The sequence below is a fragment of the Vidua macroura genome, chromosome Z, assembly GCF_024509145.1.
Source record: "Vidua macroura isolate BioBank_ID:100142 chromosome Z, ASM2450914v1, whole genome shotgun sequence".
In the NCBI taxonomy this organism is placed as follows: domain Eukaryota; kingdom Metazoa; phylum Chordata; class Aves; order Passeriformes; family Viduidae; genus Vidua; species Vidua macroura.
The window spans coordinates 82,564,189-82,590,199 of record NC_071611.1 but is presented as its reverse complement, the minus strand read 5'-3'; the positions used below and the strand labels follow the sequence as shown (position 1 = coordinate 82,590,199).

The 26,011-nt window shown below is 43.6% G+C and overlaps 1 protein-coding gene across 3 annotated transcripts; it reads left to right on the top strand.

The window, feature by feature from the left end:
• Positions 1-136: 136 nt before the first annotated feature.
• On the top strand, positions 137-25,816 carry ZFYVE16 (zinc finger FYVE-type containing 16). Of its 3 annotated transcripts, none has more exons than XM_054002524.1 (18): positions 137-207; positions 6,183-6,291; positions 6,476-8,631; positions 11,779-11,875; positions 12,775-12,951; positions 13,726-13,874; positions 15,777-16,152; positions 16,742-16,864; positions 16,965-17,120; positions 17,692-17,916; positions 19,207-19,289; positions 21,136-21,240; positions 21,638-21,788; positions 21,973-22,053; positions 22,576-22,738; positions 23,099-23,204; positions 23,603-23,767; positions 24,033-25,816. In XM_054002524.1, the coding sequence occupies exons 2-18, from the start codon at positions 6,222-6,224 to the stop codon at positions 24,195-24,197; spliced, it is 4,548 nt and encodes a 1,515-aa protein (XP_053858499.1). In that variant the 5' UTR covers positions 137-207; positions 6,183-6,221; the 3' UTR covers positions 24,198-25,816. The 3 variants fall into 3 exon arrangements, with proteins under 3 accessions (XP_053858499.1, XP_053858498.1, XP_053858500.1); XM_054002523.1 differs by lacking the exon at positions 137-207 and adding an exon at positions 248-273; XM_054002525.1 differs by lacking the exon at positions 137-207 and adding an exon at positions 248-273 and having other exon boundaries at positions 24,017-24,047.
• Positions 25,817-26,011: the final 195 nt, after the last annotated feature.

The window sequence follows — 26,011 nt, the reverse complement described above, 5'->3', positions numbered from 1 at the left end:
CTGTCCGTCAGCCGCGTGGCCCCGCCCCTTCCCTGGGCGGCGCCCCGCGCCGGCCGCGGCGGGAAGCGCACGCGCAGGGCGGGGATGGGCGTGGCCGCGCAGGCGCGGTGCGCGCAGCGGAGGGTCGAGGCCGCCGCCCGGAGCCGCCGGCGGGGCCGGGGCGGGCCCTGAGGGGAGACGGCCCCGAGACGGCCCCGAACCGGCCGGGTGAGGTCGGGGCGACGCGGCTGTGGGAGTCTGGCCTCGGCCTGGGTGGGTTGTTTGCCCCCGGAGGTTTGTGGGTGTTAGTGATCTTATTGCTTCCGTTTGTTTTTTACGTACGGCATGTCGAGTGTAGTATATGTACAAAGAGCAGCGTGTAGGGTATGTGGAGAATATATGTGGTATATGAAGTAAAGTCGGTGAGATTATTTTATAGGTTATATGGAATACACACATGGCATATGGAGTGGAACGGACAGTGTAGAGCATTTCGAGTGCGTGTTTAAATACGAGCGGCGCTGGCACAGAGCTGGCCATTGGCACTGCCGGGGGGCACGGGCGGTGAGCGGGGCCGGCTGCCGGCAGCGCTGCTGTGCCGGACCGCGCTGCGGCTCAGAGCCGCTCTGCTCCGCCTCCCGTGTGCCGTGACCGGCTCTGGCTTCACCGCAGGAGAAAGAGGAGAACCTGCCCGAGAGGCTCCGGGGCAGGCACAGAGCGGATCTGGGCTCTGCAGCATCGCTGGGCTGGGCTGAGCCTGCGGGAGCTGGGCCTGGGTAGGCTGGAGAAGGGAAGGGCGAGAGGGGATCCCATCCATCCATCCAACATCTGCCAGGGCTGCCAGAGGCTGGGCCGGGCTCTGCTCGGTGCTGCCGGCGGCAGCGGGAGCAGCGCTGCCCATAAAATCAAGGGCAGCGAGTTGCAGGGCAGCAGGAGGAAGAAGTTGTGTGCGTGGAGGGGCAGAGCCCTGGAACAGCTGCCCAGGGAGGGCCTGGAGTGTCCCTGTGTGGAGCCATGCCAGCCCCAGCTGGACACGTTCCTGGGCAGCTCCAGAGGAGCCTTCCAGCCCTGCCGGGGCAGCTCCAGAGGAGCCTTCCAGCCCTGCCGGGGCAGCTCCAGAGGAGCCTTCCAACCCTGCCTGGGCAGCTCCAGAGGAGCCTTCCAGCCCTGTAACTGAGGGAGCCTGCGATTCTCTGGCTGGTGTGAGTAATGCTGCTCTCAGCTCACAGGAGCAGGGTGCTACGGGTGGATGAATGAACGAAAACCCTCCTAAGCTGGAGGTGATGCGGGGTGGAGCCGTGCGGGTGGCAGTGTCATCACGCTGCTGCTGCTGTCCTCCTCAAGAGTCTGTGTTTCGCTAGCGGAACGGCATTCTTCAGACGACACGACTTGTTGTGGTGTGTCCTGTAGGCTCGCCCTTACACATCTGAAAACTTCTGCGGCTTTCTGTTCACCCCGTGGTTCAGCTCCTCAGCAGCCACCTCAGCTTTCGGTTCGGACAATAAGCTGTTCTGCTCAGCACGAATCGTTCTTGTTTCTATTTAAATTTTTCACGCGGTGATTGTGCAGTTGTGCTGAGCTTCTCCATCAGGTTGGTTGCTGATGGGCTCTGTGGGCAGCTGCTCCCTAAAACTTTTTGCCTTCAGGGCTTCAGGCCTATGTGTGGGTGTATGGTGTTAGGGAGGGGGCTGAGAAGGAAAAAGCTGGTAATTAATTCCTTCAGTACCCTTGGTGCCTTTTCCTTGGTCTTAGAATTAAGAGTTAGACACGGGTAAGGGATAAAAAGGTTTTTATTTTGATATTCAATAAGGATTTTTATGGTGTAACAGTTTGTCACGGTGGAATATATCAAAATGCATACGTGTGGTAGATGGGGCATACAATTTTATAGATTTTGTAAATTAGTCTATTTAACAAAGACGTTTCAATGAAAGCTTTAAATAAATAGTGTGATTATTTTAAAGTATTTTCCCTTAGATGGGCGTAAGGGTGTGTTTTAGAGGGGCTTCTCAAGACAGTGTAAGGTTTTCTGGCTTCTGACCGTGAAGCTTTTAGGAGTTTGGTTTAGAATACCAGGATTATGTTACGGTATTAGGCTTAAAGAATTACAGGTGTGTATGTTAAGGGTACCATAACAAAGGTACATAAAAAGAAAAGACAAAAATCACCATGGCATCACCCTTAGTGAGGGAGAGGGGCCACGCAGCGGCCCGTGAGCGTTCCGCTGTGAACTTGGTGCTTGGTGCTCGTGTTTACGTTGGAGGTTTTGTTCTGCCCGAGGTGGCTGCTGGGGTGGTGAGGTGCAAAAAGCCATTTCAGCGCTCCCACGGTCCTTAGTTCAGCTTTCTGCTCAGGCTGAACACGGTAATTAAACACCGTGATGGAGCTGAAACAGCGTAGCCAGCGGGCAAAAAGACTGCGGTTGTGGTGATGAGGATTGAGGTGGTGGTCATCCTGTGGTCATCCCTCTGCAGGGGAGACCCCCGTGCCCCTGCTTGTGTGTTCCTTTGCCTCCAAACCCCAGCTTGGGCTCTTCTGGTATGTTCTGTGTAGAAGCAGGCCTGGCCCCTGCAGTGGGGAGTGGCTGTAGCAAACTGCAGGTCTGGTGGTGCCCATGTGTGTGAACACCACAGGGAGTGGTTTTCAGGGGTTCTCAGACATCAGAAGGTAGCTTGTCTGCAGACCTTGAATTGGTTGGGTGGTCATAAATAACCTGTCCATTCTGTTCTGCAAGTTAGTACCACTGAAGACTGCTAACTGCCTCCATTTACAGAGTGTATCTGGAAAAAAGCCCTGACAATCCATCCCGTAAGTTGGCCACCCAGTGTCCCAGCAGCCTCGTGTTATCTTCTCCTTTAAATAAGAGTGTGTTGAGAAATCCCCAGTGGAATGTTGGTTTTGAACTCTGGAATATGTGCCTGTTAGGTTAGAAGGGATAAGTAATTTATAAAGGATTTAAAGGAAGTGTTGAGGTCTGTGAAGTGTTTTTAAACACCCTGTCACACTTGCAGTCATGGAGATCTCAGGATTTGCATTCCACAGTTAATAGTTAACAGTTTTAATGTGGTGGAACTATTGCCTCAGTTTCCTAGGCCTGTGTGGTGCTGTGTTGGGAGTGTGTCAGACCATTTGTTGGAGATCTCAGATGAGCCTGTTCTGAGGTTTATCTGGAGAAGTGACATGTCCAGTGTGCACTTTTTGGTAGTACCTTTTGTGCTTAGATCATTATTGTCCCATTTTGAGACAGACTGCTATTTTACCTTAGATTAAATATTTATGTAGGAAGAGACTCAATCTTTATCTGAAAGTATATAGTCTTTAACAGACAGTGATTGAAATATAATTTAAAAGTGTTTTTTTTTTTTTTAAATCCATAACATGGAGCTGGTGAGAGCATAAAGTTTTATGTCTCCTTGCACTATTAGGGACTTATTGTCTCAGATAAAGTTATAAGCATTATGTTTATTTTTAAAAAAGACTAATCTGTGAGCCAGTTTAGAGAGTGTCTAGTGACTGTATTCAGAGCTCTAAAAGACAAATTCAGTTGTCCCTGCCTAAAAAACGCATTCAGAGGTGGTGCTCCTGGTTTCTGATAGTTAGAATACAGTGTAATTCTTTTGTTACAAGTATTAAGTCTTAAAAGAATATGCTCAGAACAAACGCACGTGCTTCCTCCAGACCCTTCGCTCAGGGAAGCAAGCAGCCATTTAATAAAAATGTGTCACCAGAGCTTTTTCATAGCTTCTAATCCAATAATGTGAACATTGAGACAGACAGCAGAAAATAAAACTTGTTCCTCTCGCTGAAAGAGGATTTGAAACATGAGGAACTAGAAGGCTTTTACAATTCTTTGGTGATGCAGACCAAAGTCTGCACAGACAAAGTCGGGACAGAGAGGGACAAGGGGGTACTGCTGGTCTGCCCTGTTTTGGGAGTTTTGATTTTGTTGTGAGTTTCAGTTTTTTTGCTTGTAGGTCTCTTGTAGAAAGATGAAAACCTATGAAAAGTTTGACAAAATAGTAATGAAATTAGGAATAATACACAAGCTAGTTTTTCAAGGTTACGTTAGTTATTCAAAATACTTTCTCGAGTCAAATAATCATTTTATTTAAAAAATAGACTTAAACAAAGCAACGTTGCTGGGTTGGTAGACTGAGGTATGATAGTTTGGTGAGCTTTCTGTAGAAGTGAGTTAATCTGTATTAAATAGATGTAAATATTGGCATATGGTTTTAGTTCTACAGTTCTTTTCATTGAGTTCTTCCTTTTTCTGGAGAGTTTAGTGGGCCAACACTGTACAGCATCAATGCACCCTGCTAATTAGCATTATAATCTAAAAATAGATAGTGTTGTCATCTAATAATGCCCTTATGCTTAAATCAGGATTTGTTGTGTGTCTCTCAAGCGTGCAATGTTCTCCAGTGAATAACAGTGAATATTCTCTAGGCCTTTTTAAATAAAAGACAAAGGTAGATGAAATAATTACTGGCCTCTCGTCTGTATTTTTTTTTTCAAATGGGGAAGGTTTTTGTTTTTTATAAGCTTCTGTTGTTACTGATATCTGTGATACCTGCTGAGGTTGTATAATAAATACCTGCAGAGGACACAAACCAGCATTACGCATGCTCCGATGCCCGGCTTTCTTGTAACCCCTCAATATTTCTTGTTTATGTGGTCGGTCTGACTGTTGACTGCCCACAGATACGTGCTTTAGGGACGGGATCTGTACTTTGATGGCTCCCAGTGAATCACCAAAAGCTGTTAATCGTGTATGGCTCTTAACTGAAATGCCTTCCAGTTCGTGTTGTTGCATCCCCCTTGCCGGGAGGTCGTGGTTGTTGCAGGAAGGAGCTGTGCTCAGGTGGGTGAGGAGAAGGGGCACCGAGTCTGTGCTTGCTGCTCCTCGAGCCCTCTAGACCACGGTCAGACACTTGTATTGGAGAGCAGCCCGAGGACCTTGGCTGTGACTGGCTAATGGCCACGGATACCCAAACAGGTTGTTCATTTTTTGGCTTGCACGTGGGCACAAAGCACTGCGTTGCTGCGTATTTGTTTGGCCTTTCTTACGCTTCTGCAAGCCTCTATTCGAGCTACACGTTGCCTTCAAGTGTTCTTGTTCCTGATCTGAGCTATTCAGTGAGGGGAAACCTTAGAGCCTGGGGGCAGGTAAGGCATGGAATCTAGGTGTGTAGCTGCAGGGTGGCGTGAGTGGTGCGAGAGGATTTAAGTGTTTGTTTGGGCTCTGAGCTTTTAGAAGAATGGGCATTACTAAGTGGTCAGAGCACCAGCTGCACTGGGGTAGGCTGTGAGGTCAGCCAGTGCAGAGGCTGAATGCACTGATAAAAGCAGAAAGAAAACTGGACAGCTCTCCACAGGCGTGGTTTACAGACATTAGACTAAATGGATCTCAGTCCCTTCAGTTTGCTCAAAGGAACTGTAAATATTGATTTTTGGTAGGTAGTTCTGCTGTATGAGTGTTCAGTCATTGAAGAAAATGTACAGTTGGAAAGCAATTCTGAGTGACCAAAAAAAATTTGAAATTGAGTGGCTGGAAAGGTTCATTAAACAACTAAACCAGGGTGTTTTGCAGTGGGGAATGTGATTGATAAATAAATAGCTTTCTGATGAGCTGGTAAATCTATAATAACAGTATAATGTTGTTGGGGTCTCAGAAGTATAGTTGTTTGTATGTTTTGAGTAGAGCAGAAATTATGAGCAAATTACCATGTTGGATTTTTAATTTTTATTATTATTATTATTATTATTATTTACACAGTTCCATTGTGTTGAAAGGCAATAATGGCCTATTTAGTTTTTTGCCTGTGAACTGTGTGGCATAAAATGTTTATAGGGTCAGACTAGAAGATCCTAATATTCCTTCTGGTTTTAAACTTGCTGACATTGTAATGCCATAGCAGATGCTTTCAGATGCTTTTTATTTTTTTTAATTGGTAGCCTCAATTCTGTGGTTTGAATTGAATTTGGGGGTGTATTGTTCATAGTGCTGAGTACATTGAGCATAGCCAGAATACTTAGAGGCTGCAGCCCTGTTTGTGCTTAGGTTTTGTTTACATGGAGACAGAACGGAGTATTAATAAAAATTTAAAAAAAAAACCACCTTATATGAGCTGCTGTCTAGTATGAACACTTGGGCTTTGTAAACAAAAAATGCTTTGGATTAAATGCTGTGTTTTTCTCTGTAGGTTTAAGAAGGCTAAAGCTTCACTAGAACTGTGACTAGAATGGACAGTTACTTTAAAGCTGCAGTCTGTGACTTGGACAAACTGCTTGATGAATTTGAGCAGAATACAGGTTGGTTTCTGCACTGCCTTTTTAGTGGAAGTACATGGTCAAATTACTGTTACCATGGAGTTTGAAAGTAACATCTGCTAAGTAAAATCTTGTATTGACGAATAGATGGGGTTGAGAGGGAGTACACCGTGGAAAGAGAGGAGTCTTATAAACTTTGCTTTTGATCTCTTCTTGCTTAAAATAGATGAATGTGAGTGCTTCAGAACACCTCAGAATCCATATGACTCAAAGCTCTCTTCAGTCCTGGATTGCTTGGAGCATGCACACCCCACACCAGAGCTGCCAGAGGATCCTGCTGGATGTCCTGCCCCAGAGGAGAGCTCTCTCTGTGCCCCTGCAGGCACGAGTGACGTGCTCAGCTTCTCACCACCCAGAGAGAAGGGTGTTGCTGGCCCTGACCTTTTGTCCACTGTGGGCAGCAGTGCCCTAAAGGAAATTCAGGCTTTGAGCCTGGGAAGGTGTAGCTTGCCTGTGTGTGATCTTGTCAGTGACACAGCGAATTCAGTGCCCTCAGGGGCTGCTCCAGGAGGGGCTCAGGAGCTGCGGCCGGGTGAGTTCCCGTGCAGCCAGGGGCCCGCTGGCTGTGGCGTGTCTTGTGTCCCCATTCCTGTTTGTGTGACTTCACCTGGCTGCAGCGGGGCTGCCAGCACACGGCAGAGTGATGGGGACTCGGTGTTACAAGATTCAGGGCATCTTACAGCAGAACAAATTAATAATTTCGCTTTAAAACCAGAGAGTCACGCTGCAGGAGCAGTCCTGGGTCCGTGTGATGATCAACACCGGACAGAACCTGTAAAGTGCACTGAAGTACTCAACCACCCTGGACAAGCTGCTGCCCTGGATGCTGAAAATGTCACTGTAACATCACAGAGTTTGAATGCACACGGTCCCAAAGATGAGGAAGCCTGTGAAAAACTGCCTTTTGAACCGCAAAACAACAGTGCACGCTCTGCAGCAAGCAAAGAAGTGTATGGAGGAAATGCCTTAGGAAAGGTAGACCCAAGCGAGGGGAGTAATGCTGATTCCATGCCTTCAGATCTGCCAAAGATGCATCCATTACACAACAGCAATGCAACACTACCTGGAAATTGTGTCTTAGCAGGCTCCTCGTGTCAAATAGGAGCTGAAGTAGAGTTGGAAAGGAAAGGCACAGAAGAGAATGTAGATAGTGAAGAACTTAATAGCAGTGAGATACCAAGCAGTGTTTCCAGGTCGTGTATGTCAGCCGAGGATGTCCAGACGTCTCTGGCTTGTCTTTCCCTCCCTGTGTCCATGTGTGGTTCATTAGTTGTAACAGAAGAAAAGGTTAATCCTCTACCTCAAAACGCAGTGGCGGAGGTTATTAGTGATACTGTAACTGTTCATGCTGGAGAGTTTAAAACTCATCTCCCTGGCAGGGAATCCTGTGAAAATACTAGCTGGCATGAGCAAGAAGATGTAGCTGAAATCAGTGAAAGTATTGCAGAAGAGAGTAGGGATGGAGAGAAGTACGATACTGAGAATGTAATTGATGATAGTGATTCTCAACAAATCAAAGCTTCTGCTTCTGCTTTTCTAGACCTTGGAGCTGAGCCATATGGTGTTGACATAGACACTTTTTATGATGAGAGCATGAGCTCTGTTATGGCTGACTTTGCTGTAGAGGAGAGTGTTATTAAAAGTGATATTCTAATAAGTGATGCTGAGCTTGACGATTTCTTGTATGGACAAAGTCAGCAGTCCAGTGTGTTGAAGTCTTCAGACAATGATGGTAACTTGGTGGTAGCTGATGCAGATGGAGGGAGTTTAACAGATCTGAGCAACCTGGATTTCACAGAGGTCGATGAAGAGCTTATGCAAACAAAACTGGAGGAGATAACGAGCATTAATAGTAACCTTAAAGTATCTATTCCTGACAATGAAGTGGAAGGTGCAGCAGAGGTCAGCACATCTCAAAGTCAAGGCATGACTGAGAGTGGCAGTGGAGCTCTGGCTTCTGATGTTTGTATTAAAGGTGCAAGACCAAAGCAGTTGCTTGACCTTTCCCAAGGAGCTGCTGGTCAGAAACAACTGAATAGAACAAATGTACTTGAAAGAGAAAACCAAGAATGTGCTTGTGTTAGCCCAGAAGCTCCTCTCTCAGACACCAGCGTAAATGTTGGTAATACTGACCCTGGGGAAAGCAGCTCTGAAGCTGGAAGAAATCAAAGCTCTGGAACTGCTGAGCCACGTAAAGCACCTGCAGCTCTGTCGTGGAAACAGCCCCTGTGGGTCCCAGACTCAGAGGCACCCAACTGCATGAACTGCCAGGCCAAGTTCACCTTCACAAAGCGACGACACCACTGCCGAGCCTGTGGGAAGGTGAGTTCCTGGGGAGGGCTCCTGTGCTGTGACAGGAAATGGACATTCTCATTTAGGCATAACCAAGACAGAGAAGGGAAAGAATATTGACAGTTTTCTAGGCTCAAAGTACTTCATTTAACAAAGACCGGGTTTTATTTTCCCTCCATAGGAACCTGAAGACTGTTGGAGAAGACTGATGTTAATTAAGAAACATATGGCCTTTTTTGTGAAAATTGTGATTAAAGAGAAGTACAAAGTGTGTTCTTACCTGCCATTACTGGCTAGGTTGATGTGTTTTGCATAGAGTAGGGGAGATGAGATGAGATGAGATGATGGACTAATTCATCATAATCATAATGAATCAGCCCGTTAATTGAGCTTTTCACTTAAGTATTTATGTTCTAAAAAATTGAGGTGGTCAGGATGAGAATCCAGTGGTTTTACTAGTCATTATAGCTCTAGGGCACTGCCCATGAAACTGAAGGGATTGTGTTCTTTCAGGAGCTGTAGCAGCACTACCAATGCAAAAGGATTTATGGTCTAAATCTGTCTTCTGGTGTGTTTAGATGTATCATTTTCTAAGGAACTCATCTCAGGGGAAAAATACGTGACTCACCAAGCAAAGTGAGTAATTGCAGAACTTTTCTTCAGCCTGAGGTCCTCCACAGAGAGTAAATGATGCCAAAGCTGGTACTCAGTTCAGAATTCCCTAGTGATCAGCTGTGGCTTGTACCAGTGCATAAATGGAAGTGCTAGCAATACTAGTGACCTCACTGTTCAAAGTTGCTCTGTAAGCTCTAAGGATGAGGAGACAGAGCAAAGTCCAGTGTCAGTACTTAATTTTTGCATTCCCAGTGTTAGGCACCACCTGGAAAGGCACGGTAGTTTTTCTTTCTGCCTCTCTTCTAGCACTGTGTCTTCAAAGCATGATGCTCATTTAGTCAGCTGCAGCCAGTGTGAACTAAATTGTAGGTGTGAGTTGAGGTGTCCAGGAAATGGAAGAACTCCTTGTGCTGACCTGGCAGCCATTGAACTTACTGCCAGAATATCCTGGTGAGATTTTGTGATGGTTTAAAGCACATTCCTTCAGAGTGGGTTCTGTTTTAGTCATAAGACTGATGGACTTGAGGTTCCTGTTTTACATGTTCTGTGAAGTTCTCACACCTTGTCTAGAGGTGGGGATGGGAGACCCTTCACTGCACAGTGCTGTTGACAGCTGTGAGTGTGTCAGCTGAGGGGCTCGTGGCAGAGCAGCAGTGTAATTAGGGAGCATCACAATGTCTCTTTATTAGGAGAGTGAGTGAAGGCAGCATGGGTTGTCTAAACTGTACAGATATGGGAGTGCTGTGCAATTACAGCTTTTCTGAATGTGCAGCTTAACCTTCTGCCTCGTAGGACTTTCTGTCTTTTTAATAGCAACTTTTTTTAATCTTAAAAAATCCCAAATCAGACATTCCTTGTGTAGCTGTTGTTTGTTGTGTTTTCAGCCATTTGGGAAATAAGGGAAAACTGGTTGGAATTCACAGTTGTCCTCTGTGGACTGTCCTAGAAAACAATTGTATGGATTCCCATACCTCTTTTTTTATCAATGAAAATAGCAACACTTGTGGACTGTGGCATCTGTGCCAGAGGGAAGTGTGAAGTTAGTGGTCCCCGTTTTCTCTCCCCTCTGCAGCCCTCACAAGGCCAAACAGCTTTGCAGGTGTCCAGGTGTTTGTCTCTTGCTGTGGTGCCCTTCTTCTTCCTAGTTCAACCAGGACCCACTTGTTTGCTCAACAGCCTGCTACTCACCTCCTTTCTCCCGTCCCTTAGTTTGCCTTCACCTTTTAGGTGCATTAGGATTTATCCTCCTGCAGTCCCCTGCAGGTCCCAGTGTCACCAAGGGTGTGAGGAGAATACTCCTTGCTGGGGATTGTGCTGCTTGGCATTTTGAAGCCCTGAAGTGGATTATAACTGATTGGCAATTAATCCTCATCAATTACATTCTTAACATATGTACTGAGCATGCGCGTTCCCTGTTGAGGTAGATCACCTGTGGCACTAATCCAGAAGCAGCTGGAGTAGTTTCTTTTTTTAGCTCATATTACACTGATCAATTGCTGCTTTTGCAGTGACTTTTCCTGCTTAGAGTTCATTGTAATAACTTTTTTTCCTGTGCCACTCCTGTTTGGGATTTCCCTCCTCCCTTCCCCCCTCCAGCCTTGAATCCACTTTGTTTTTCTCAGTTGGGAGCAATTAGGAGTAGAGATGACCTTTAGGGGTTTCAGAAGACCTTTTATAAAGGCTCCAGAGAATGCACAGAGCTAAAAATGGTGTGACTCTTTAAAAACTTGCAGATCATCCTTGAAAGAACATAAGGGGAAAGTGAAAAAAGCTCCAGATATTTATGGCAACTCTTGCAAAACAGCAGCTATTCTAAAGACATAATTCTTTGGTTGGGGTTTTGTAGATGTTGTCCAGGCTAATGAGACACGCTTTTCCCCGTTTCTGCTTAAGAATAGGCAGGATATATACCGTGTTGGAATAGAAGAGCATATTCTGTTCTTCCAAAGCAGCGTTCTTTGCAAATGCTTGTCTGAAGGGAGCTCGTCCCACGCAGGCAGCACTGCTTGTTCTTGCTGAGGGAGCAGGAGAGCCACTCAGCAGCCCCAGCACATGAGCCAGCCTGCCCCAGCAGCCTGCAGCAGGGAGCTGTGGGCTGGAGAAGCAGCCTCGAGTGCCTGGCAGACTGGTAACAGCTTCCTGAGGGCCGTGGTGAGCACTCAGTGCTGCAGAGATGGTCCTAAAGCACCACAGCAAGTCCCAGCTCTGCGCCTCAGTCCTTGGCCCTGGCACTGTTAGTTAATGTAGAACACCTAGAGCAGGATCCCAATAGGATTGAGAAGAATTTGGGATAGGTGGTGCAACCTGAAATGCTTTTCATCACTTCAGAGAAGAATTTTATTATAATTTCAGTTGGGTCCTCCATGTTGCTGCTTTCTGCTGAGTGTGTATCATGGGTTTTGTTTTTGTTCATTTTTTTTTTCTGGGATTAATTTCTTTGTCAGGGATTACAATACAGGCTTGAATACAAGAATGCAGATAGTTTAGAATGAAGCAAAGTGTATTTTCCTATTTGTTGTCCAATGTGTCTGCAATATTTAATACAATCCTTTTCTGATTCAGGTTTTTTGTGGTAGCTGTTGCAAACGAAAATGCAAACTGCAATACATGGAGAAGGAAGCAAGAGTCTGCACTGGCTGTTATGATGATATTAATAAAGGTAAATTAATAAAGAGGTTTTTTTTGAGTAATTGCAATAATCATTGAACTATCTCTTTAACCTTTGTTCTTTTTGGGGAGTTTGATTGCTTTAATTGGTGTAGGCTTTCCTATTGCTGAGATGGAGAATAAAGAGAATAATTGTTCCTTAGTTAGATTACAGTTCTTACTTTGAACTTTGGGTCTCAAGTTGGTTGCTTTTTTATTTAAAAAAAAAAAAAAGTAGTTTTTAACTCCATAGGACTAAACAGAAAGTTATAGAAGAATACAATTTAAGTCATCTGTGGCAGTAATCTAGCAGAAGTTATCCTCACTCCAGAGTAGCCCTGTGCATGTTTAAAGGCCACATCCCTGCTTGTTCTCACATGTTTGCCCACTTTATGTTGCTTCCTGTCCTGGTGTTTTTACAAGTCACTTACCAGGGCTGCAGTAAACGACTCATCAGATAACCTTTTCTTAACTGGAAGCTACCCATGGATGCTTTTGGAAACACCAGGAGAAACAACTGAGGTCCTGTTGACGAGTATGTAAATAACAAGTTGAAAACATGTCATATTTTTAATAGGCACCTGAGTGGAGTTCACCCTGACAGATGTGACAGGTGTTTGCCCCAAGGGCCGGGGGTCACAGTGGTGTAGTCGCTGCAGTGCTGTAGTCACTGCTTGTCCCAGGAGGACAAGGGGAGGTCTCTTTATCTCATGAGAAATGAGGCAATTATGCAGGTAGAAAATAAATCTAAATTTTCTTCCATACAACAGTTTGAGTGTTTATTTTTCATAGCTAGATCACAAACTGTGCATCGCCTCTGCCAAAAAAACCCCACCCACCCACCCACAGTACTGCTCTGCGAATGAAATTTAATCAATTGTGCGATCTTAAAAACTAACTGCATTATTTTAGCACAGGCATTTGAAAGGATGATGAGTCCAACTGGTCCTGTCCCCAATTCCAGTGTCTCCTCTGAGCATTCTTCCGCTGCTCCGCCTGTAGAGGAGGCCCAGGTACCCGGGGGTGCCAGCTCTCCTTCACCATCTGCACTGCTGCCTATCTCAGCACTTAAACAGCCTGGTCCTGAAGGTACGGATCCTCAGTATAGCACACATCTAACACTTGGAGAGTCTCTTTGGAAAGAGCTGCTTAGCACGTCTGGGATTTTTATTTTTTGTGTGAAACAGGAACACTCTGAATGGAAACACTTTCACTTCCCAGTTTTGGTGCCAGGCCCCAGCTGGTCCTAAATCTCCCATTCAGGAAAAGTGGTTGTTACTTTTGTCATTGCCCTCTCTGTTTACATTGTAAATCTTTTTGTGTAGCCGTTCATTCTATAATTTTTACGTCTCTTGGGAGATCTCTAGCTTGTGTTGGACTGCCAGTCTTAGAGTAAAAACAAAGAGTAGCTGTTCAGGGAGAAGTTACAAGGGAGGAGCAAAGCTTCATTATCTGTGTAAATACAAATGATTAGTGGCTAACTAATGTCTTTGTTCCACTTTTATTAAACATCTGACCTTCTTCAAAGAAAACACATTGTTAAACAAATCGATAAATCAACTTTTTTTAGAGTGTATCCCATCTTTTAGTTGTGATATGCATTTCATTATGTCACTACAGAGAGATGTTTGAGGAAGTATCCTTCTGTAATACCAATTGATAGATTTAACCGTAGCAGGGCAGCTTCCTCTGCAAGTGAGAGGTTATGTTGCCTGACTGGACACTGGCTACTGTGGACCTGTGCTTTGTTCCAGTGAAGAGACATTCTGTGTACATTTGGTGGGGAGAAGGGGCTTCATTTCTGCCCCTCTCAGCTGCTGGAGCAGCGCGATGACACGGCGTTGTTGTTCTCTCCTGTCGCAGGGCTGTGCCCCCGAGAGCAGAAGAGGGTTTGGTTTGCAGATGGCATTCTGCCAAACGGGGAAGTGGCAGACACAGCAAAGCTGTCCTCAGGAGCAAAGAGGTCACAGGACTCCAGCCCAGAGAACCCAGACCTGCCCGAGATGCCCACAGTAGGAGTCGGGATGGTTCAACTGTGTGGATTACCTGTTGGGAGACCTTTGCTAGCCATGGATGGGGCCCTTACACACCATGGCTTCTGAGTCACAGCCTTTGGAATCTGAAACAACATTTTGGGCAGCGGCTGTGAAGTCCTTGGATTGAAAAACATTGTAGTAATTTTAAATTTGAGTAAAACCAAGCAACGTTTTCAAAGGAAAACATTGTTTGGTTTGAGGTGTCTGTGAACTTCAAAACTGGTGTGGTTGAAAATTTGCCAAAGCAGTTTATTCAGTACACGGTATTTGATGAACCAGTTTTGTGAAGGTGACCTCAGCCACAGTTCTTAAGCCTGTCATTAGCAACATGCTTATAGTACAAGTTTGTGGTTGTTGGTTTTTGTTTCCAGTGACCTGCTATAGTTTCCCTGATGGATTAGACCAACCAAGTTGCTTAGTGCCTTGTAACACCCCATTATAGGGTGCAGCAAAATCACTGTATTGCTTTGAGTGTAAGCTAATACTGAACTGAGAGGGGGATTGGTTCTCTAATCATGAGTCACATGCATACTGGTGAATGAACTGCACTTTAAAAGAAAAGTCCAAAGAATAGGTGTAAGTTTGCTGTGGAAAGACTTAGCAAGGTTCCTCGGGTGAAGCCTTTTTAAGACAAAACATAGCACTAAAGCACTGTCTCAAGTAATAACTTAAATTCCATGATTCTCACAGTGCTCAAGAGTTTTTAAGATCTGTTGTTAAAGCTGAAAAAACAGACCATTATTGTTTGTATATAGAGGATCTGAACACTTAAGAGGTGTATAGCATTTAATTCAGCTTTTACTCATGAAGAACTGTAGTAATCAAATAAAAAAGAGTTAGAGTAAACAAAAGATATATCCTGTCTGTCATTTTGGGGAAAGAAAGATGCAGAAGATGAGCAATGTCTAAAACTAAAAGCAGCATGGACAAAGTGAGTGGAAGACAATTAGCTGATAGTTCTCCTGTGCAGCCTCAGAAGCCCAGACAAAACCAGCACAGTGCAGCTCCGAAGCAAAGGCAACACAAAATCCTGGAAGTGCTGCCACAGGGTGTGTGAAGGGCAGAAATGCCAAGTGGTATGAAACACCCACAAGCAGATTCAGGGAAGAAGTCTATTATTAGCCAATTTAGCCTTGTTTTCGTCTGTGTTTTTGTGGAGTCTTCCCTTTGGAGTTGGTGGCTTCTTTTAACTTTGTGGCAGTATATTTGTTAAATGGAGGATTTGCTGGAAGCTGATGGGACACCAGGAGAGCTGCCACAGGGCAAGCATAAAGATGCCAGGTTTTTTCTTGTTGTATGGACAAAGTCTTCCCTCTGGGTATAGCATGCAAGGCTAAAGAATGATAACCTGCATCTGTTTTTGTTGGAGGGAGTTGCAGCTGGAATTATGAGATACAGCTGGAGGGGTCTTGGGGGATTGATTTTATTTCATTTTTTATGGCAGCTGACATCTCAGCATGCCTGTGTTCATGGCTTGTCATACCTGTCTTGCTGAGGGAGCAGTGTGAGTTGGACTCCAAACTAGAAATTAATCAGACTGAACTATTAGCTCCTAGTATCTATTCAGTTACTTCAGCTATTAGTAGAATAGTAGAAATATTGTAGAAATATGTTTGCAGTATGCAAGTGCCAATCCATTTTGTGTTACCAAACAAATATATTAACTATGCATCCTCACCCATGTAACTCCTAAACAAAAAAAAAAAAAGAAGAGGATCCAGGAGAGATTTGATGGCTTTCTTCTTATTACAAGGAAATGCATTCTCAAGTTTTGTGAGAGATTTCTTTCTCTTTTTGCTTCTAGAATACTAACAATGAAAGTTCAGCTCACTATGAGACAGTGTAGATTTTTTTTTTTTTATTATTTCTTCTCCACAGGCTGCAAACCCAGAGGAAGATGACCTGGTAACTGACGTAAATCAAAAACCGACAGAAGAAATAGATAAGATGACAAGAATGGAGGAATTACATCCTTCTGTTCCATCAGATGGTGCACAGCAGGCTGCTCCAGGCCAGAGTGAGGCGGCACCTAGCTACAGATCTGCCACTCTAGGAGCTGAAGAGTGTTCCCCTGCAGCAGCAGAGAACAGCAGTCCCAGTTCAGTGGGTCAGAGCACACGGGCTGTGCCTGTCTCTGCCTCAAGTTACAGAGCACTGTGTGGGGTAGAAAACTGGGTGCGACGAGAGGTCAGCCTTCTTCCTGACGGTGATCAGCTGCCACCACTTCTGCTTGCACTGGGTGAAAATGGGAAAGGTAAAATCTGCTAACATCTTGAGAAAATTGTTAATACTTACAGAATCCTAGAATTGTTTGGGTTGGAAGGGACATTAAAGCTCATCCAGTGCCACCACCTGCCACTGGTAGGGACACCTTCCACTATCCCAGATTTGTAAATACAGGCTCAAAAAATTGTATTTTAATATAATTCTCACGTAATTTATTTGTTGAATACTAGATTGTTGGGTAATGACTGTGCACTTGTAACAAGATCAGTATGTCATGAGAAGAATGGGTCACCACTTAATTGCATGATGGTGGTGGCTCTGCTCATCAGAGGTACCTGACAGAATCAGGGTATGGAAGAAGAGTCAGCACACGTTCAGTCAGGGATTTCCAGAGCAAGGGTAGCCCTGGTTTGCACCTTTCTTAGAAGCTGCTGCTTCAGTTCTCTATGTTCCTTGAATCTTAGGCTAAGCTGTTCCCTGGTAGATCTGTAGGTATTCAAATCTTGGGAATAACCACCAGGGTAGGAGGATGGGATGACTGTGTCATACAGTGAACTGATTCTTGGTTTGGGTCATTGGGTGGTATTTTGAACTAAATCATGTGTCAATTTATGTAGATCTTCTGGTGGAGGAACATCCATTTCACCAAAAGGTCACCTTGCTGCTTGGGGAAGGAGGTCCTAATCCATTGACTTTTATTCTAAATGCCAACTTGCTTGTCAATGTGAAGCTAATAACATGTAAGTATTGCACATTTTCTTTTCCATTAAATCAAGCCTTTTTTTTATATTTTTTTCCTGTCAGTAAAATAGCATTACTGTGGTATCTTATCTTTTAAAGATTCCTCAGAAAAGTGCTGGTGCTTCTCAACAAATGGACTGCATGGTTTGGGTCAGGCAGAAATTGTCATTCTGTTGCAGCGTTTGCCAGATGAAGATGTTTTCCCTAGTGAAATATTCAAATTATTTCTTGACATCTATAAAGATGCAATGAAAGGTGTGTCATTTTAATGTCTAACTTCTTCCTGTGTAGAATATTCTTGCTGATCTTTAAAACCTAAAGTTGATAGGTAATTTTTCTTGAATTATTTGTGTGACGATTCTGTTGAAAGAGTGTTAGACTAGAGTTCTAAATAACAGAAACAAATGAATTTATGTTTGTTTAATTTACTTCTGTAAACATCTTGTTTGCAGGTTTTTTTGTTGTTTAGTCATATTGTGGTGGAGATTCTGGGTATGAGCCTTGAGTCTATGGTTTTTAGGACACCTGGCACTTCATTTGTAGAAGTACAGTGCTCATAAATGTAAATATTTTATGTCTGTTGATGAGAACTCATCAATTGGTGTGTTTAGGAGTTCAGGCACTTGTTTGGAGAAACTTAGTTTCATAGTCAGGGTTATTTAGTGATGAAGTACAGGGCTCATTTCTGTGGGTTATTCTGTGGACAGACTTCAGGGGGAATGGTGGGCTTGCAAGTCTGTCAGAGCTCACTGCTCAGAGCAGTTCTCTTGGCACAGAAGTGTGAGTGACCCAGGTCTGTAAACACTCTCCATTCCTCTTTCTACAGGAAGGTTCATAAAAAATATGGAAAACATTACTTTTACAGAAAACTTTCTCAGCAACAAAGAGCATGGAGGATTCCTGTTTGTTTCACCAACTTTTCAGAAACTTGATGATCAGATTCTACCAGATAACCCTTTTCTTTGTGGCATTCTTATCCATAAGCTGGAAATACCCTGGGCAAAAGTGTTTCCAATCCGTTTGATGTTGAGACTGGGAGCAGAATATGGGGGTGAGTTTTAACAGCGGCGGTATAAATGTAAAGTTCCCTTTGGAAAATACAAGTAGTTTTTTAGACAAGCAAGCTATTTTAAAATAATCTTTGCAGTATTTTATATTACACTTGTGTAAGCCAAACATGCGGAGCCACCTGGGAATGTTCATTGTCCTGCTAGACTTCTTTGATTTTTTTTTTTTTAATTTTAGCAGATAAGAAAGCTAAGAAACCAAAACTGACAGTAAAATATAAAGATTTTTTTTTGGTTGTAGGAGAAAGGTTTGAGGGGATGCTCACCAGCCCAGTTTACAACTCTGATAAAATGGTAAATTATACTGCTTCATAAACTGAATAAAGGTATTGATTACTTGGAAACATCTAGGCATGTAAAAAGGCTCACCATTGTAGAAGCTGCAAGTCCATAAATGTGAGAAATGGAATTTTAAGGGATTCTCAAAACCTGACTGAAAGCTCACACAGCCTTGTACATGTGTATGCAAACTCTGAGATAAGTTGTGCTGACTTAGGAAGGCCATTGAATAGAGATGACATTGCTGAGAAAGAGACTGAACTAGAAATAAATTTCACACTACGGCCTTGCAAAAAGACCGGATATTTTGGAGAATTAGAACTGTGAAAGATGCATTGTAGCAGGACCAGGTGGGGTAAAATAATAGGTGGTTGGTGTTAGAGGTGCTAGCAGCATTGTGTGGCTACAACTAATAGCCTGAAAAACATTTATAAGGAATTGTAACCAGGAAATAACTTGGTTTCTGATAGAATGGTGTTGAGTTTTACATCTCTCATGTCTTATCCTTTAATGAGAATGATATGGGATAAAATCTTTTAAAACTCCTCTCAGTTGCCTTCTCTCTGTAGAGCTGGGAATTGTCCAGCACATAAACATGTACCTGTCACCTGTTCATGGATTTCTGGAGCCCACAGTGGACCTCTACAAGCCAGATCCTGTCTGCGTGGTGACAAGGGTGGCAGCTGCTTTGTTGTTGTTCTTTCTCTTACCTAACCACTTGCTGTGTTTGGGTTTTTTAACACTGTTAAAAAACACAGTTTTGTCAGATACAGCCATGGTGGGGGAGAACCACACAGTGGCTGGGAATTAGAGGGGGGCTCTGCTTCCTTTGGCTGGTCAGATATTGAGATTTAGAGAAAGCTTAGAGCTGAAAAAACTATAGAACTACTGGAATAGCAAATTTTAGAGTTAGGTAAATATGGTAGGTAATATATGCTAGGTAAGGTAGGATATGATGTAAGTATGATAGGTAAATATGACCTTTTTCTTCCTAGACTATCCAACTCCTGTGGTAAGTGTCAGGCACAGGAAGCCACTCTTTGGAGACATTGGACACACAATTATGAATCTACTTGTTGTGAGTAGATGCTTTATTGCCTGCCCTTCCTGTTGTAATCCAAATTACCTCCAGACAAAATCAAAATATCCTCCAAACAAATGCTGAATCTTGAAAGCAGAGCTAATGTTTTTGTTCTTCATACTTGACTTAACATTGGTGAGAGAGTTAAAAAAGCTGTTTGTTTCACCTTGTACTGTTATGGATTAGTTCTGGTTGTGAAAAAAGGCTTTTAATGATTGAGGGAGATGTCATTTGCATTGATGCTGGTAGTTGTCATTGTTCAGGTGCATTTCTCTCTTCCGAGCATCATTGTGGTGCAGGGATTCTGGTCTTAAACCTGACAATTTTAAATGTGAAGAAACACTTGACAGGCAGATGCTGTGGACTAGCTGCAGTACCAGTTGCTTTGTCAGACAAACTTAACCTTGCTACAGTTATTCAGCTTGACTGTCTTTTGTGAAGGACTTTTTGGCAAAATCATAAGTCTGGAATTCGTGCTATTTCCTGTGGAAGCTTTCCCTCTGTTACCCAAGTAATTGGATTTCAGATTGCAGGAAGCCTGTGTTTCTGACCAGTAACCTTCCTCTTCTGATACTTACATAGAACTTGTGGAACTTTCCATCCTAGCATTCAGGGCAGGGCCATGGAAAGCAGAACAGGTCTCAGTTGGGCAATCACTACTCCTCTCCTGGGTCTGGAGACCATCATAGCTGAGATGAAACTGCAGTTTTTGCCCCCCTTTTTCCTTTTTGCCAGCACAGGAATCAGCTGGAGGAGGTGCCCCATCTAGGAACAGCACGTTTGCTCCTCCTGTAGGAGCCTCCCACTCCTGCAGGCTCCTGTAGGAGCTGAAATCCACGAGCCACCTCCCAGGCTCACTGGTGGTGTGCCAGTGGCGGTGTGTAACTGCCCCCTCGGGCTTTGGGCAGCCTTCCTGCTGTGCAGCTGCTGGATGGGGTTTCTGTGGAGCTCCTGTTCAGGTGGATCAGAGTTACTGGGGTTCCCCTTCGTGGCTGCGTCAGCCTGGAGCTGGCAGGGGCAATATGTGCTCCTTGCAGGAGTTGCAGTCCCTGCATGGCTGCAGGAGGCTCTCTTGGCGCTGCCTTGGCACCTGTGATGCAGATGCTCAGTCAGAGACCATGCAGAGCCTGTCCCCACACAAGTGGCTGAGGCAAAGGGCGCCTGTGATTTACATCCTTGGTGCTGGATGCCAGTCCCATGGAAACCTTAGTGCATCGAGATGTTTTGTAAATACCCTTCTTGCTGCAGCTGTGCTGATGGAGGAAGGCACTCATTGCCTGCTCGTACTTTTTTTCCCAGCTGAAGTAGTAAAAGCAAGTGAGACCATTTCATGCCTAATGTTGTTGTTCTGGAAATAAACAGAATTTTGCAGAAGTGTGTGAGGTGATGGGAGATTACTTGTGTCACAGAAAGGGATAAGAAACGGTGCACTGTTCAATCTGTAAAGTAACAAGTTAGAGCTGTAGGGGACAGGCTGTGAGCCTGCAAACAAACCCATCTGGACGGTGGCTTCCATGCTTCACTTTTCTATCAGAGAGGGAGGGTGTTGAAGTTTTTCTCTCCCTAAATCACTGGGATTCTAATGTGAATGAAGTAGCCGTGGAGTAAATAACCCATTGGTCAATAGAGGTAATTTGTCAGTGCTCTGAGTTTGTTAATACATTCACTGAGATGCCTGTCACATACACCTGGTGGGCAAAAAGGGATCCCTAGGTTTTCAACCACTCTTATACTATTTTTTGGATGTCCTACAGATGTTTTTAGAGTACCTTCATCTAAGGTAAGGAAAGGTAAGAAAACAATACCTAATAGTCTGCTAACATAAATACTTTGTCTGTTGTAGGACTTTAGAAATTACCAGTATACTTTGCATACCATAGACAACCTGTTTGTTCATGTGGAAATGGGGAGAAGCTGTATTAAAATACCTCTGAGGAAGTATAATGAGGTGAGTACACCCATATTGGCTTTCTAATCCAAGCTGTTTTAGTCTTCCATTTTTTGTATAATACCAGTCATACCTCTACCATCAGCTCTTTGAAAAAAACCCTCTCTGAACTTTATACTGACCTAAATGTGTAATGGGAAGGGCATGCAATTACCTGAGCACACACTTCCTTCTGTGATACGCTGGAAGGTGGATAATGAGCAGTTAAGACTTAGGTCAGCTGTTAAGCACTGAAAGATCTGCAATTTACTCAAAATCTTTCAGCATGTATTTTCAAATATTCCCTTTTACAGATCTCCTGATTATGATGTTTTGCTTAGTAATTAAAAAAAAAAAAAAATCAAAAACCCTCTCTTGGTGAGATTTACCAGTGTAATGACAAACTTTGTGTTGACAGGTGATGAAGGTGATCAATTCCTCTAACGAACATGTAATTAGCATTGGAGCCAGTTTCAATACCGAGGCAGACTCTCACTTGGTGTGTGTGCAGAACAAGCAGGGCGTCTATCACACACAGGCCACCAGTGCCACGGGACAGCCCAGGAAAGGTAAGAGGTCTGGGGGAGAAAAATCACATTTCTAGAGCAGAAATGGAAGTTCAGTGTTAGGCTGCACGGAAAACGCATCTCTGGTGTTACATTAAATTGTGTTTTAAGAGGAGTTCAAGTTCAATCAGCTATGACTGACTGGAGTGACACAAAGTGGTGCTCACTTCCTTCCTGTGTTTTCTAGTTACAGGTGCAAGTTTTGTGGTGTTTAATGGAGCCTTAAAAACATCCTCAGGATTTTTAGCTAAATCCAGTATAGTTGAAGGTAAGAATTTTGTTCTGCTCTCCTCTTAAGAGACTTAAAAAGACAAAAAAAAAAAGCTGCAGTCTTGTGCAAGGTCTCTCTGCCTCAGTAAGCTAAACATTTCAGTTTTTAGATTTTGTATGAAACCTATTGCAAAGAAATGCTGCATAAAAATACATTGTAGTTCACCTACTTGTTCTAAAATGTTCAGATTTAAACTCTGTTTAATCAGGGCAGGTCTGTCCTTTACGGAACTATTTTTATTGCCATATTGCTGAAATACACATATTGGCACATGTATGCAAAAAAAAATTCAAAAATAATTTAAAAATGATATTTTAGTTTGAATTCTATTGACAAAATAGGTTTTCTTCCACTTTCATGTAACATTTAGTGGTGTAGGTGGGGCAGGGAGTACTTTTGTGCCTTTGTTAATTAGCTGTAGGAGACGGTTGGTCTCAGTAGAACTTAAGCCAAGATTCTGTAAGAAGCTGTGCTGCTTTTCCTTTGGACAACGTGGAATTTTAACTGATTTTCTTCTAGATGGGCTAATGGTACAAATAACACAAGAAACAATGGAAAGCCTACGTCAGGCATTAAGAGACAAGAAGGACTTCAAAATAACCTGTGGAAAAGCGGATGCAGGGGACGTGAAAGAATACGTAGATATTTGCTGGGTAGAAAAGGAAGAGAAAACAAACAAAGGGTAAATGTACTACCCAAGCCAGACATCTGAGAGAATTCTTGTTCCCAATGTTCAAATATCTCCCTTTAGTTTCTTGAAATTAATCTAAAGTATTCTTGTGACAGAAAGTGCTTGATACCAAAGATGGTTTTATAGTGTCTTAAACCTGCAAGATTAGGTTTCTATTAATTGTGTTAGTTCCCTCTTTAGGATATTTCCTTTTGTATCATCTGCATTTTCATAGTGCAAGTCCTGTATTGTATTTTGTTGTAAAGGTGTTTAAGTAGCCTTAAAGGATGGGTAAATATTATTTCATAGAAGTTACTGTATCTAAACTGTAAGTGTTGTTTAAATTACTAATCACACTATTGTTTTCCATAGAATTTTAAGCCCAGTTGATGGAAAATCAATGGAAGGAACTCAGAGCGAAAAAGCACCACAATACAGAGACTTGGAAAGAGAGGGAAAAGTTATGAAGTGCACTGAAGTTAGTGAATTACATAGTTCTTGAGCCTTTTTTATTGCTTTTTGAATATTTAAGTGGTAATGTGATAGTACTAAGTGGTACTATTAAAATGAGCTGATTTTATGTGTAGCCATCCTGCCAGACAGAATGTTCTCTGCAGCTGCTTGGTGAGTTTACACACTTGTCATTTTTCTCCTCTGAAAAAGACTAAAGTCTGTTGGCAGTGACAGCTCTGTAAATGCCTAACGCAGGAATTCCCACGGCTCCTGAAGTACTTTGAGTGTGTGGATGAACTGCTTGGGTGCTTTGCCAGCATCAAAGCTTGCCCTGTTTGGTCTTATGTGATCCTAAACTACTCTTTTTTTCTAACTTTGGGATGTACCAGGCTGCTGACTGCCCTTCCCTTTCTCTGATCTCAGGTTTACTATTTTGCAAAGGATCATGAACTCTCCAGTGCTGTTCCCCACCAGTTTGCAAAAGAGATTGCCCTTGCCTGCAGCACTGCTCTTTGCCCTCACCTTAAAACCTTGAAAAATAACGGGATGAATAAGATAGGACTCAGAGTTTCCATTGACTCGGACATGGTAAGCTTTCAACTTTTATTGCACATGCTCCATTTCCACTGAAGTATTTTCCCTTGTAAATACCTTGGATCTCTCCATGAATGTTTATAGAGTTTTGCCCTACCCAGGATCCAGGCTAAGGATGACATTTGGGGAAGAAGCTGTCTTAGTCATTACTTTCTCACTTCATGGTAGCTGAAATATTCTCTTACTGTGTTACAGCATGTTTTGCATAGTCTTGTTAGTACAAGAAGTGTTAATTAATATCAGTGTGTTTCCCTCCTAGGTTGAATTCTTAGCAGGATCTGGGGGGCACCCTCTTCCACAGAGCTACCTGAACGACTTGGACAGTGCTCTCCTTCCTGTGATTCACGGCGAAATGTCAGATCCTACAGCTCTACCACTGAAAATGGAATTAGTATTTTTCATTATAGAACACCTGTCTGGATGAGGCTGATTACATGCATATACTGATTTGCTATATCTGAACACCAAAGTTGTAATGCTACAAACACAAAAAATGTTAAAGTTTCTAAACCTTTTATGTTTTAATAGCTTTCCAAACTGTTTTTTTAAAAGCCCCTCAGATCCTCTCTGCTTCCTCTACCACAAAAGAGTTAGTTTGTGTCATGAAGTTCTGAACGTTGACACTGACTACAGGTGCAGAAGAGTGCAGGTTTTGTTACTCACACAGCTGCAGCACTTGTTAGGTGAAGTGTGACTCCAAGTCACAGGATCTTGCCTCTTACACACCCCAGTGTGTGACTGACTGCTGGGGTTCCGTGTGATCCCTGCACGTGCTTCTCCCTGCAGGAGCTGAACACTGGAGCAGGGCTGGCCCAAAACTCTGTCCTTTCCTGGACAGAGGAAACCCCAAAACTCTGGGGTTCAGACCCCAGGCCTGCTGCAGCTGCCTGGGGCCCCGTGGGGCAGCTCTGGCAGCGCAGGGAGCGCTGTGGCCGTGTGGATAAACACCTCACTGAGGTCCTTACCCTGGGGATGTGATGCTGGTGCTTCAGGAACATGTGCTCTCAATTAATATTTTGTAGAGTAACTGTTTTCTTTCTTGTATTTATAAGGATTTATCTAACTTAAATGGATGCTATTTTTATAAGAAGTGCTTTTTTCTTTACTCTGCGTTCAGAATTCCATACACAATTTGACCTTTCAAGGATTAGGAAAAAACAGATTACCCTTGATGTAATCTACATGTAGCAATAAGTCAGACATGAATTCTGCAGTATTTTTTCTGCTCCTGTCTACTGCTTTTGCCACATTTTAGTAGCCACCTTTGCTTTCAGGGAGAACAGATGTATTAAGTCTGAATTTTCACACACAGGTTGATTCTAGTGGAAGGTGTCCCTGCCCGTGGCAGGTGGGGTTGGGACTCTTTAAGGTCCCTTCCAACCCAAACCGTTCTGGGATTTTTAGTATACCTGACGTTCTTGCATAGGATGTATTTTTTATACTGGGTCATTTAGATCTATTTATGTATTTGTGATGCATGCGATTTGTACTGAGGTTCATCAGACTGCGGTTGGGGTTTGGTAGCAGCCACACAACTGCTTGTCGAAAACAGAACCAAAACTAAATATATACAAGATCTATATTGTTTTCAGTAAAAATGCTGGCACAATTTTATAATGAGAGTATTAAAACTTGGATGCCTTCTTGATGCTAATAGGGGATATTTTATGTTTTTGTATCAAAAACAATATGTAATGTAACGTAACCTGCTCTGGTGTTATCTGTGCTTTAACACTCCAGTCCTAGAAGGGTTCAGGCATTGAGAGCTTACCCTGGATGGAGCTGAGCTGCATTTCAGCTTCTGTGCTGACTTCTCCTGAGAAGCTGCTGTTAGGGAGAAGGGCTGAACCCACACACAGTACGAACAAAACGCGTCCTTGTTGAAAACAAGCTGCACCCAGGCCCTCGAGGGAGCCCCAGCAAGAGGCTGAAGAGTGTTTTGGGTCTGTGACAAGGCCAGGGCACCTGAAGGAGCAGCTGCCTCTTGGCACTTAACCTCTACTAACTCCTTTTGATCAATAAAGTTAACTACAGTGCTTGCAACCTTCCGCCTCTTATTTATAATGAAACACAGACAGATTTGGAATGGTGGGTGCGTCCTGTCTGCGCAGCTTTCTGGGACTCCTGATGCTGCCCCAAAAACGGGATTCATTCCTCAGTGTGCCCCAAGGCTGGAGCAGCTGGAGCTGCCCGGGCTGCTCCAGCTCACCCCCTGCCCTCTCCCTGCCATTACTGACA